We start from the raw sequence: 13,294 nt of genomic DNA on the forward strand, positions 1-13,294 counted from the left end.
GAGGATCTCATTCAAGGAGAGCGATTTCCATGCACACCAATATACCAAAGTGTGTCACTGGAGCACGCTCCAGCTCACAGCTGCTTCCTCGCGTGCCCCAGACCGTGTGCCCTGCTGAGGAGCTACAGCAAACCCCGGGGCTGCTTCACCCCAGCCTCTCCAAAGCCTCTTAACCCATTTTCACCTTTGCTCTGAAAAAAAAAAAATGAAGCAGGATTCAGCTGCATGGCTCAGCACACGGTCACTCCAGGTCACACCTCCAGTTCTTGTTTTCAGTCCCCTGAATCAAAGCCCCTTGGTCTCAGCCACGTGAGGCCATGGAGGAACCCCGGCCCTTCCAAGTTTCCACAGTGCTGACGCCCACCGCCTGCTCTGGAGAGGACGAGACAAAGCAGAACACTTTCTACTCTTTGCCACTGCAGATTTCAGCAAGGCAAACCGATTTATCTCTAGGTCAATGGCCACTTTCAAAACTCAGCCTCCTACGCAGCAGCAGAGCCTCCCGGCAGCCCCACGCCGGGCTCTGCATCCCCTCGAGCAGCTCGTCCTGCCAGGGAGCCAGCTCACACAGGGCAATCACTTCTTTTTTTCCCCCCTCTCAATTAGATCCGAGGGCCTCATCACTGCAAAACTGAATGACAACAACTCCAAAACAACTGTTTCCTCACTCCCAAACTACCCAGACACCAGTCCCTGCCCGTACCTGGAGCACTTCACTGCATGGACGCAGCAGAAATGGGGGCGGCAGTGAACCAGCAGCTGCGCTCTGCCATTTGGTGCCAGACCCGGCACGCACAAACCCAGGCAAAGCTCTCTTCCCTGTCCCCAGGGCCCCCAAAGGACGCTGTCACAGACCCAGCTGTGGCACAGCTCTGGCACAAAGCAGTGCTGGGGAGCTGTGACCCCAGGAGCAGCGGGCAGGGTCCACGGGTTCCCTGCAGAAGCATCGCCCCCAGCAAGCTGGGCGCAAACCCACCCGAAAGCCAAGCACCTAGCGGGCACGCTGTGCTGCCAGCTTAAACCTGCTGTTAAATTTAACCCAGCAAACAACAAGGCCCACAGGGCTAAATGGCACTTGTCAAAAGGAATTCTGCAGTCAGCTAAATTAACAGGAACCGGGGCCCTGAACTGTCCTCGCGATTACTAAACAGGGACTTGAAGGACCTACCAAATTAACAGGAGGGCACCAGTGTATTTACCTTCCCCATCTCCAGCGCCAGGAGAAATGGCACTGCAGCTTCTAGAAATGCATTCCAGAAATGTGTTTTTCCCCCAGCAGTGATAGCTACCAGCAAAGTAGCTGAATTGTAATTTTAAGTAAATATTAATGTCAATAATCCAAGGTAACACCGTACCTTACATTAAACAAGCACGGGCGCTACAGACTCCTCAGGTGTCCTTTACATACGAATGCAAAGGTAACGCTGCACCACGCTCCGGGATCTGCAGGTAGCTCCGGGGATCGCACGCTGGCCTTAGAGACTGAGGAATCCTCATTTCTACAGAGCTCATATTCACTGAGACTGACATGCTGCAAAACTAACAAAAGCTAAATTTCATCCTTAATCACAATGGAGAGTCACAGGATTTCTTCTTCCTCTCCTCATGCAAGGAACATTTCCCTGTAAGAGGGACTGGGGTCGAATTAAAAAAAACAACATAGTGGTAAAAAAAGTTCTTTGGTGGAAAAGCAGCTTTCTCTCTGAAAACTACCCAGACAGTTACTGCCAATGATCCATAAATAAATAAAAATCATCTCTAAGAGCACACCATGAAGCTTGAGGGATTGGTTTTTATTTTTGTACTTAGTACGATGTTAAAGAGACCAAATGTCTGCATTATTAGCAGCACCGGTGATTGAGGAGGATTGAAACCATCTATTCCTACTAAGCCAATTACATTACATTGGGTAACCAAAGCAAGCTAGCAGGCTGCTTCTGCAAGCTCCAACTCCAGTTTCCCCATTCCCCCTCCCCCTGAAGCTCTGCGGCCCCATTTCAAAGGCTCCCTTTCTCCTTCCCCAGCACTTTCTTAAACCAGGCTCCTCCACTCCTCCTCGCCTCTGCCCCGGGTCACAGCTCTCCTTCCCCCTCCAACCAGCAGGCAAGCACCCAGGCCTCCATCTGCTAAACCCTCGCGAGGCCGGGCACTGCGAGGGCAGGACTGGGCTGTGCTGGAACACGCCAGTGGCTGCTTCCAGAATATCTTTGATGTGCAGTAAATTACAGGGCTGACTGCTGCCCTCAGCCCTGCCAGCCAAGCGAAGGAACTCCAGGGCATCCCACAGACTCTGCCCTAAGCTCTGAGCACTCTGCCCAGAGCCCCTTATCTCCCGTCCTGGCAAACAGCACAGGCAGAGGCAGGGGCAGGGCCCTAGGACCACAAATCCATGGGAAATGCTCGGCCTTTGCTGCTGTGCTCTCGGCGAGCCCGCAGGAAGCCCTCCAAAAATTGTATTTTAAGCTCTGCCCAGTGCTGATGCACCGACCTCCTCCCTGTCCTGAGACCACTTGGTTTGCTCTTCTACTCCTGCAGAGTAATACACGAAATCACCTTACTGCTGTACTTGGCAGGAGAGAAAACTGTGATTTCTCTGCTCTTAAAATGAGTAGTGTTTGTGTGTTTGTTTCTGTGAGAAGATCAATAACATTCCAAGCTCTCAGTCTGCACAGGTACCTGACAGGTGCTCACATAACCTCAAAGTGTGATTATTTCTTGGATATTTATTTAACTCATGTGCAAGTATGAAAAGGCAAGTGTCTTGAAAAGTTTCCATTCGTTAGGCTCCCACAATTTAAGTCTTGCTCAATTTGTAATGAGGGGGAAAATACTTTTATTTTCTGCTGAAACATTTCTCAAGAAAGTAAACATTACTCCACGAATGCCAGGATTAGGACAGTAAGGACAAGAAACAGAAATACTCAAACAGCTGCCTGATTAAAACATTCTTAGAATGGAGAGAGGGAAGGGGGAAACAAAAAAGGTAACTTCAAGTGGTTTAACAGCCTAAATACTTTGTAGCACCTGATTTATATACTTACAAGTTGTTAAAGACTTTTAAATTAACTATCACCAAGGGTTTACAAATTTCAGATGGAAACAAATGTCTCTTGCTCAGCTGTGGGAGACTGCCTGCATTTGTCTTGTTTGAACAGCTCTTGTAGCACGTTATTTAAAAAAAAAATCTGCTTTGCATGCATGCACACTATATATAGTACCTAGGAAAAAAAAAAAAAAGTATTTACCAGCTGACAATAAGAAAAGCAGCACACACTCAACAACAGGCTTTCCACTAACAGCTAGATCCAGGGTTAAAATTTGTTGTTCCACCAACTGATTACTGCACTATTTTTAGTCCTCTCCTGTAACAATAGTCAGTAAAGAGAGAACGTGAAGTCACAAGTATTAGGCAGGATTAGGTGGTTTAACTACTATTTTTGTAGTAAAGGGCTCATCGTTAGAATTGCTACTACCATTAGCACTCGAAGCAAAAAGCTATTGAAATTACAGATTGGCTGATGCTTTGCGTGGCATGTAGCCAAGATGATTAATGATTCAGGGTACAGAAATAAACGCAAGAAAGGCAGCCGTTCAGCATGGCGCAGCTTAGTTAGCTAATTATGTTTTTCTTCACATTTTATTCACTGAGGGAAGCACTTCATTAACGTGGAATTTAGGTTACCCTCTGATGTCTTGGGCACGTATTGTTGGGGCACAAATCTCCAAAATATTAGATTACAGAAGAGGCGACCTTAATTCTGCCCCGCTGGAGCTGGCAGTACCTGGGGACGTGCGCTCAGGTCGGCGTTTGTGTGCAGGCACTCAGCACCCCACGGAGGGCTGCCCCGTCCGACCCCTGGAGGGCTCTTCCTTTCACTCTCACCTTCTGAGGTTTAAGTTCAGAGGGGGAAGAGGTGTAAACAAGGGACCCAGTGAGGTGTCAGTCCGGTGCCAAGCTCAGTACCGCTGTCAGAAACAGACTCAAGCAGCTCCTTGCCACGCTGACTGCTTGCAGCAGGGCGAGGGACTCATTTGGGGGGTTACAACCAGTCGAGTTTTACCCCACTACAGGCTCAGGGGCTAAAGCAGAGCTTCAGTACGAGACAATAACAAAGGCAGATGCTCCCAATAAAAACAACTGCCTTAGAACAAAAGTTGCCCTTAACAAAGGAAGAGGAGTAACACAGTATCTTTGAGCAGATCACTCGAGGAGAGGGAGTGCAGCATCACATGATATCCGCAAACAAAGGCAAGTTTGTTCTTCACAGACCTGCAAGAACATCATTCGGAGAAGACAGCCTTAAAATCCTCTCACCATACACCTAGACACAAACCTGCACCAGTCCTCAGAAGCATCACCGCGTTCAGTGCTCTGGAACAGCTCTGTTAAGGAGATTTCTGATCAGTGGTCAAACTTCACTGTGTACATTTACCACTGCGGCACTCCCGGGGATGGATTATTCGGCTGCCATCTTGTGTGAAGTTTCTGTTCTGTAACAGGCACCCATTTATAAAAACGCTACGGGTATCACAACCTGCTCTGCAGAAGCCCAGATAGGCCACACCAACTCAAACCACAAGAGAGCGGGTAAGTGGAAGCCAAAGCTGGATACAGGGGAGGAAGAAAACAAGTAGAAACTGCACTCCAACAAAGCTCTTTTCAAAGCACGCTTGGGCACCACGTATTAACTGAAATACCTGAAGTCTTACCGAAGCATTGAAATCTGCGAGTTCAATAGTGTGAAAATCTCTTGCTCTTCCTGAGCTAGCGCCGCAGCAAGGAAGCGACCACAAAGCCGACACACCGCTGCCGGGCTGCTCACACCAACATGGCTACGGCCAGACAGCTTGCAACTGCCTGGCAGGGACAGCAAGACCCCCAGCTTCATGGGGAACAAACTCTTAAAGTGACTTCCTGAAAATGTCAGGGTTGTTTCCCACTCCCCTCTCCCCCACAGGGAAAGGATTTCCCAGCACCCAGCTACAAACACAGAACGCGGCCAGCTACTCATGCCCCTGACCCCAGCAGGGGTTTCCAAAGGGCAGTATAACGCAGAAAACTCAGTTAAATGCTCTGAATCCCCTCCTCCAAGACACCCCTCTCCTTCACTAGAGAGGAACACCGTGAAATACATCAGCCAAACCAGGCATTTCAGTTCAGGAGGGCACTGGTCTGCATTACCTGGGATCAAAGGAGCACGGTCACCCCGCGTTCATGTAAGAGAGGCCGTCATGAGTTGACTGTGATACCTGGAGCTATCGCATCCAAATTCAACAGCCTTAATGAAACCTAGGTGAGAAAAGGCCCAGGAACAGAGCCATGCACTGTGGCACCCAGAGGAGTCTCTGGGTGCCCTCACCTCTCGCACATCCAGTTAGCCAAATTATTTAGACCACAAGGGTGCCTTCCACAGACAGATGACAAAATCTGGTCACTTGAATGGGATTCACTGTGGAGGAACACTGTGGCTTCCATAGCTTCCACGATCATTGCAGAGGGCCCTGCCACGACTTCAAGGCATCTCCTGGTAACGGTGCCAGCCAGCAGGCACCCCAATGTTAGGTGCCACCACATCCAGACGTTTGCGCAGCACCACAGCTGGCATAGCTGTGCTCTATGAGGGCTGCTGCCAGAATCACCTTCTGTCTCCACTCCAATGCAACTTCTCAGTTCAGAAGCTGCAGCCACGTTGCCAGAGGGCAAATCCGAGCAGAAAACCCGGTTCCAGCCGTGTTGCTCTCACTATTCTTCACCAACTGCATGTGAAAAATTCCCCACATTCAAGAAGATGATCCCTGCAGAGTTCTATTGTCTCAAATTATTAATTAAACATGCTCTCAAAGAAAGTTAATCCCTCAAATCATTTGCTTCTACTAAGCAACTCCCATATTACTCTAACTGCAATTCAGACAGTCTAAGTATATCCATTTACTGCAATTCAGGAGGGACCACCACCAGAGAAACTCTCTTTGCTCCAGTTCAAGAACATGCACGCACGCAAACAAGCCACAGGAGACCCCATCCAAGAAAACCCACCCAATTTCCCTAAAAGCCTGCTCGGTGTTGATAACTTCTCCCAGCTGAGCGTCTCGACTGCCTGTTCAGTTCCCTCAGGAGAATGTGTGGCTGGCTGGATTTTTAACGAGACAGGCGACTTCCATAAGCAAGTCAAATCCAAGCTGGGCCCTTAGTGGTCAGGAACCACCCTGTACCTCTCCACTCACCCCTGCAAAGGGAAGTTCAGGTCCCCAACCATTTTCTGCAGGACAAACAGCATAAAAACACCCTAGTGCAGCTAGCCGAGCAGTCTGCCCACACAGCCTGAAGTCGTGAGGCACTGCAGATGAGTTACAGCCTTGGTTTGAATCTCAGAATCACTGGCAGACACTGACACTCAGCCTTATCTGGCTGCTTCTGGGGGGAAAACGTACGTCCTGCAGCCAGGACCCAGCTGGCAGAAGGGTCCTCCATGTAAGAGTCTGACAATTTAAATGCCTGTAGCTGCAGAAAGCTGGAAGTTTGTTCAGGAGTTCAGGCATTCAAGTCTAGGAGAAGTCGAATTTCAACATCACCTCTTTGTTCCTGCTGAGGCTGAAGGACTTACAGCGCAAGCTATTTAGACAGAGGCCGTGTCTCTATCAACTAAATATGCAAAGTGACAGAAGTATCTTCAATTCCTAAATTTTGTATTACCATATAACATTTTTCCTTTTAAGGAGAAGGCAAAAATACAAAGGGAAGGTAACTTTTTGGATAAAATATAAAAGAAATGGAACTTTCCGCCTGTTTACAACAAGAGGACATTACCTACTTTCTAGGGAGCAGAAAAAAAACTTTCTTCAGTCATCACTGTTAAAGACATTCACAGCTCAATTCTCAGAGCTGCTAGTCAAAGGACAAACAGATGAGAGAAACAGCCAGCACAATAAAAAATGGAAAGCAAAGATAGTGTAAATAACTTCTGACTCATAGCACTCAAGCATTTAATAACACATGATGAAATACTATCATTTTGTAAAACCACTGGAGTATTATCACCAACAGACAGGGACAGATGCTTGTCTCCATACATAAAGAAGAAAACTGGGATTCAACAATTAAAAAAAATCCCTCTACCTTTAATTACGAGGTCCTAAGCTCTAGGCAAACATTAACCTATATTACCCTATAATTAGTTTTTCTGACTTTCCATTATCTTTTAGCTACTGATTTTCTTAACCAGTCTTGGAGGCAACGAGAAGGGCTACAGTTGCAGTATATTTGGAAGTTTTAAATCAAGTGTCCAGTAATACAAATGTATCCTGATCTCCAAGAAATCAGGACCCAGCAGACCTCCAGAAGGATGCCCCACCTCTCTGCACGTCCCACCACTTCCTTCCACTTCTTCTGTTCTTGAAGGACAAATTCAATTCTACCCTGATTAAGCCCAGATTGAATTAAACCATTTTGTATGCATAAGACTAGTTCCCGCTCCAAGGAACTTATAATTTAAGAAACACATGCAGAGGTGGCCAAAAAGTCAAAAGGAATGGCAGTATCAGGATTACATGTATCCTGCGTTCTGCTTCCCATGATAAAACCCTGAAGCAACAAGAACTGCAGAAAAAAAGGCATCCGAGAAAGGCTGAAGCAAGAAATTTGTACTTAAAAAGACCAATCACTGGTGTATACAGCATAAGACACCAGCACAAAGGGTTACTGCCCCATCTCAGAGCTAACTTCGAAGAAATTAAACACAAAGATTGGTTTAAGGATGGACACAAAATGCAAAACACCAGGACTGAAGAGCAAATACATTACAGCTGACGGACAAACCCCCAGGAAATAGGACAGACGGTTCCAACTTAACTACATTAGGGTGAGTATTGCTTAAGCATCAGGTCACAGAACATGTGGAAACAAAAAAAAAAAAAAAAAGAAAAGAAAGCACCACGCACAGCATCTGGGGCTTAATCTTGCAGGTATATTCCACCCAGACAATCTTCTCAGAACTGTTCTGCCTTCAAAGATTACGTGCATGGTTTTTTAAAGTTTCTTCAAACTGGTGCATGCTGGTTTTTCCCCAGTAAGTGCCACAAGTGGTTGTATCACTGGGTTCAAGAACCTTCTGAATAAAACCAAGCTGAGGAAAAGCAGCACATCAGCCACTGTGAGGACAGGTCGCATCCTTTCAGGGAGAGTTTTTAAGTCTCCTGACTATAAAAGAATGCAGTAAAAAGAGTTCAAATGCCAGTGCAATTTGTAATGCCTGCGAGGTCCACCCCACCTCACCCCCTCCACCTCTCATGAGTCCTCTTTGCTTTTAGTGGTTTTCAGAGAAAGGAAGATGAAAGTTGAAGGAAAACAGAACTAAGAATTTTATGACACATCTTTCAGTTTATAAAGTCATCTTTACACAAATAACCAAACAACAGCAGCTCCTGCCTAAACATCTCCACATCAGACCACAAGACAGTTTTTTACTTTAAAACCTACAAGTTAAAACCACCAAGGAAGAATTTTTGCTTATTGCTTCTTTTGCTTAAAGCACATTCAAATCTCTTCCATCTCTGTCTCTGGAAACAAGCTGTACATTTAGTGACTGAAAGCTTAGTTAACTGATAAAACTGCATCTCATTTCAACAGTTATCTCCTGTGGAAGGATAACTTAACTCAGCACTGTGCTTCCACAGAAGGGAATAACTACAATATTCTTCCAGCTGCTTATTTCACACGGCAGCATTTTATATGGGTTTTCTTACAAAACAAATTAACAGGGCACTTGGGCTTTCTTCTCTATTGATGTACACGCTGACTTCAGTGAGGTTGCAAAATTCCCTGCAATGTTTGCTTTTAAATGGTCCGGATGACAACACATCCCCCGGGGAGGCACAGCAGAGGCACAAGGGCTTGATCATTTTTATTTTAAAAATTAGAGGCAGGAGATATTAATAAAGGTTGCAAAAGCTTTGTGTCTGCTGCTCTGAATAGATTTGTGGGAATCATACATTTTAAAAATGTGCTTACACCTCGGCTCTGCTCTCGTGCCACCCTCAGCAGAGGAAGCACGTCTCCTTAGCTCACTGCTGTGTTTGACGAGTTACTTACAGGTCACAGTCGGCAAGCCAGAGTGACTCATGCGCTCGCTTAAGTCGCAGCACATCTGACAATGCAACTACTGAAAGGACTTCTAGTAAACACTACTACCAAGGCATGTTTTGGCCCACTACCCTTTTAGAAACGTTAAGTCCCTGAGTTAGGCGGGTTTGTACAAGTGCTGTTGTTTCATGATGTTCTTTGCGCTGTTCTCTTCTCAGTTCAGCTGAGCACACTGGTGGCACCTTCCCCTCCCAATTAGAACATTAAAAAAAACAACCCAAAACAAACAAGCAAGAAAACCAGGGAAGTACACACCACGAGCAACGTCCAGAACTGTGTTTTTCGATATTGGGAATGGTAAAAGCTCAACCTAGATGCATTGGCAGTTTTGTAATAGCATTACATAAGAATTATTTAACTACAGCAACAGATCTGAAAAGCAGCAGCAGTCACTGCTAAACTGGTTCACACATACACACAGAAACAAGGAAAAAATCAATAAAGAGAACGATAAATTTTGCAAACATGCATTCGACTGTCAGAGAGAGGATTGGGATTTCAACACCGTCTAGAGCAGAAACATTTCAGTTTATAGCTAGCAAGGCACTGCAATCCTGAAAAGAGAAAACAAGAAGTAGGACTGTTGTAATTCCAACCACACAAAAAACACCTTAAGCTTTTTTTAAAAGAAAAAGAAAGTCATTAAAAGCATCTATCACAAGCCCGGTGCGTTCACGTGCTCGGTTTGGAAACATTTAACTTTTTTTTACCTGATGTTCTGCATGAATGTTATCCCCAGTAGGCCAGCGATGTTTGCTGTTATTATAGCCGCCTCCGCCACTTCCTCCTCCCCCAAGCTGCTCACCATGCTGCCTCTGAAAGAAGTAATCCACCATTGCGTCGTCCTGGGAGCGGCCTGCGACTCCTATGGATCCGGGAACAGGGCTGGAGTGCGTCCCCGCTGCAAGTGCCTGATTTGCAGCTGGCTGCGGCTGAGCCTGGGACCCTGCTCCAGATGTCAGTACAACAGGCATGTTGGGATTAGCTGTGTCTTGAGCGTGCTGTTTCAGGTGGGGGCTGAACGAGTCCTGCCAGAGCACTGCTTTTCTCTTCAACACGCACGCAACGCTCATTCCACCAACACCTACGGGGGTGAGGGGAGGGAGGCGAGACAGAGAGAAAGGGAGAAGGAAAAGGGAACATTAAATCCTCGCAGCTTCGGCTTCGTACGCTCAGCAGCACAGCCCCCTTGGAACCGAGGGGAATGGCCACGAGGCCACGTCCGACTCCTAACAACACCGCCAGTTGCTCTATTAACCTAGCAACTCCACGTGACACCAGGTACCAACACACAGAACTCCCACATTTTGTGCTCTCAGGTCTCGTCAGCACGCACGGGATTCACGTAAGGCGCCCGTGACACTGAAAGCAGCACGTCGCTTTATGCGACGGACAGGACACCGACTGAAGTGCTGCCACAAAACTAGGAGAAAAAAATCCCCAAGAACACACCGCGTGACACAAACTGCACCGCCAGTGCCTGCCGTCCTTGTTTACACCTTGCAAATTACAAGGCAGGTCCTCAATCAAGGCAGGAGTGCCACTGTAGTACCAGGCGCTCATTCAGCCAACACAAAGTATCCTGGCAAGTTTTGTTCTTTTTAAATGCAAACTTAAAATTCGTAAAATTCTGGATTTCTGCTTATTTGCTTAATGAGGTCCCTAACACTACGGGTGCTGCCCTGCTACCTCGGCTGTTCAATCTGCACGCAGCTCGTTAGGAACTGCACTGCTATAAAAATCACGTCGTCTGAGCCTCCAGACAATCTCAGACAAGATCCGGTAAAGGTACTACGAATTTCTGCACAGGCAACTCCTACTCCAAGCAGCTTCCTCTTTCGTCGAATATAGACGAGGCAGCTCTAAACAAGAGAGAAAACTTGGCAAAGGAGACATTTTGAAAGGGAGCAAAGGGGAAAGGAGCATTCTGGGTAGTTCAAGTTTAGTTCCAAGATGTGTTTTTATAGAAATGCCATGTTAAATGTAGCAGACAGCTGAATACTGTCATTCAAAGCGCACAGAGCATCAGAAACACGTTCAGTCACCTACACAACGCACATTCATTAGCTACCCAGCAGCTGCAAGACCTACTGCTGCAAAGAGCTAATGGCTACCAGGGCCCTTTTCATTTCCAAACTCTTAGCAAAAATATGCAATAAACCTCTCCTGCATAAACAGCTCCCCGTGAAAAGTTACACATCTACAAACAAAGGCAGAGCAGTCGGAGATTTTGAGAGAACACGGCTACAAAGCACTTGAAGCAGGCAGCTTTCCTTTTCCCCAGAAAAAAAAACATAGTATGTAAATAAGCTGCTCTGTGTTATCATTACGAGGCAAATAGTTTAGATTATGAGACTCTCCACAACCAACAGAACTTCGCAGACATCACGGAGCAAGTTTGAAGTGCGAGCAGCGACGTCTCCCCGCCAGGCAGCTCCGAGCCGCAGAGAGCCCAGCTTTGTGCTCAGACCCCGACGCTCCTCCAAAAACTCCAGGCAACGTTAAAAAACTCACATCAGCACCCGAGGAGCGCTTCAGGAAGTTAAATCATGGGCTAGGTGAGAGGGTTTCAGTGATTTTTATATTTATTTTTTTTTTTCTGAAAGTTAGGCTGGAAATTAAAGCTGCCTACCCATTGTTTGAGAGCCGTGTGGCCTACAAGAACTTTTAACGTTAAAGCTTGTGTTTTCCTTAAAACCCAGGGAGACCCAGCAGGAAGTGGGTAAATCGATAGCCAGCCCAACCGCTCCAGCCACCATTAAAACATCGTAAGATAAATTCTACCCCTTACCCCACCTCCCTCACTCTTAATAAAGGAAATTCCTTACTCATGATCTGTCTAATAAAACCTCTGCTCAGAACAAAGTTATTAAACACTGACCAAAAGAAAAAAACAAAAAACAAAAAACAAAAACAAAAAAAATGCACTGAAACAGAACAAAAAATAAAAATAAAACAACAAACCAAGTATTTCTCCCGATGGGGCGAAAAACAAGAATCTCCTGTTAAAAATCGCAAGCGTGTAATTAAAAATGGCCAAACACTGTGATTAAGAGAAAGCCAGAAAAACAAGCAGGGGGGGAAAAAGAAAAAAAGGAAAAAAAAAAAAAAAAAAACGAAAAAAAAAAAAAACCACAACCCCCCCAGGGTCACCCAGCGCATCCCAAAAGTATTGTCTGGATTTTCGCTCCCTCCCCTTCGTCCCCGCTGCCTGTTAGGGCCCTCCAGGGCCCCCCCAATTCCTTCCAGTTCCTCCCCAAACCTCCCCAGCTTCCCCCCAAACCCCCCTAATTCCTTCCGACCCCCCCCAACCCCCCCAATTTCCCCCAATCTCCCCCCAATTCCCCCTTAAGTCCCCCCCACCTCCCCCCCAGCTCCTCCCCAGCCAACAAAGCGGGGCCGCGGCCCCCCCGGGGAGGGACGAGGCCCCCCAAAACAACGCCCCCCCCCCCAAAACAACGCCCCCCAAACCCACACCGGGCCCCGAATCGCCGCCCCCCACCCCTCCGGGGGCCGCTCCCCGCTAACAAAAGGGGCCCGGCCCCGACTCCCGGCCGAGGCGCCGAGCCGGCCGGGGCGCCCCGCCGCCACCGCTCGCCTTCGGGGCGGCCTGGCGCCGCTCCTCCCGGCCCCCCCGCCAATATGGCCCCACCGGCGGCTCCGCTGGGCTTCGCGGCGCGCCGCGGGCCCGCTCCGGTGCCGGTACTCACGGGCGGAGCGGTAGGATGAAGATGGATCTCGGCCCCCCCCAGGCCGCTCGCCGCCTGCCTCTCCCCCGGCCTTTCACTCCGACAACATGGCGGCCCACTGGGGACGGGCGGCGCGCTGCATGCCGGGAAGGCGAGGCCGGCCCCGGCTGAGGGGCCGCGGCCCGGGGACGGCTCCGCGCCGCCCGCCGACGGCCAGAGGGCCTCGGGGATGGCGACCGAAGCCCGGGGATGGCGACCGTGGGCTTAGGGGTGGCAACCGGAGGCCGGGGACCGTCCCGCACAGCCCGTGGAAGGCGGCCGGCCCCGCGCGGCGCCGCCGCGTCCCGGTTGTTGCAGCTCCCCGCGCCGGGCCCTCGCCACCCGCTGCTCCCCAACGCCATTTTCCGTGTTTTTTTCCCCCAAAATGTGCGCACTCCCTGCCAAACACCTTCACGGGCACTACCTA

General features: G+C 48.3%; 1 protein-coding gene across 7 annotated transcripts in view; it reads right to left on the bottom strand.

Annotated features, from left to right (window-relative positions):
• PUM1 (pumilio RNA binding family member 1) overlaps positions 1-12,945 on the bottom strand; it is a 71,168-nt gene extending 58,223 nt beyond the window's left edge. For all 7 annotated transcript variants that reach the window (XM_084300662.1, XM_084300667.1, XM_084300666.1 and 4 more), the window contains exons 1-2: positions 12,850-12,945; positions 9,850-10,223 (exon numbers count right to left, since the gene is read on the bottom strand). In XM_084300662.1, the coding sequence (XP_084156788.1) occupies positions 9,850-10,212 (363 nt within the window). In that variant the 5' untranslated portion in view covers positions 10,213-10,223; positions 12,850-12,945. The remainder of the gene's footprint in view (positions 1-9,849; positions 10,224-12,849) is intronic.
• Between the last annotated feature and the right edge of the window lie 349 nt (positions 12,946-13,294).

Source organism: Netta rufina, assembly GCF_964035555.1.
Source record: "Netta rufina genome assembly, chromosome: 23".
Classification (NCBI taxonomy): domain Eukaryota; kingdom Metazoa; phylum Chordata; class Aves; order Anseriformes; family Anatidae; genus Netta; species Netta rufina.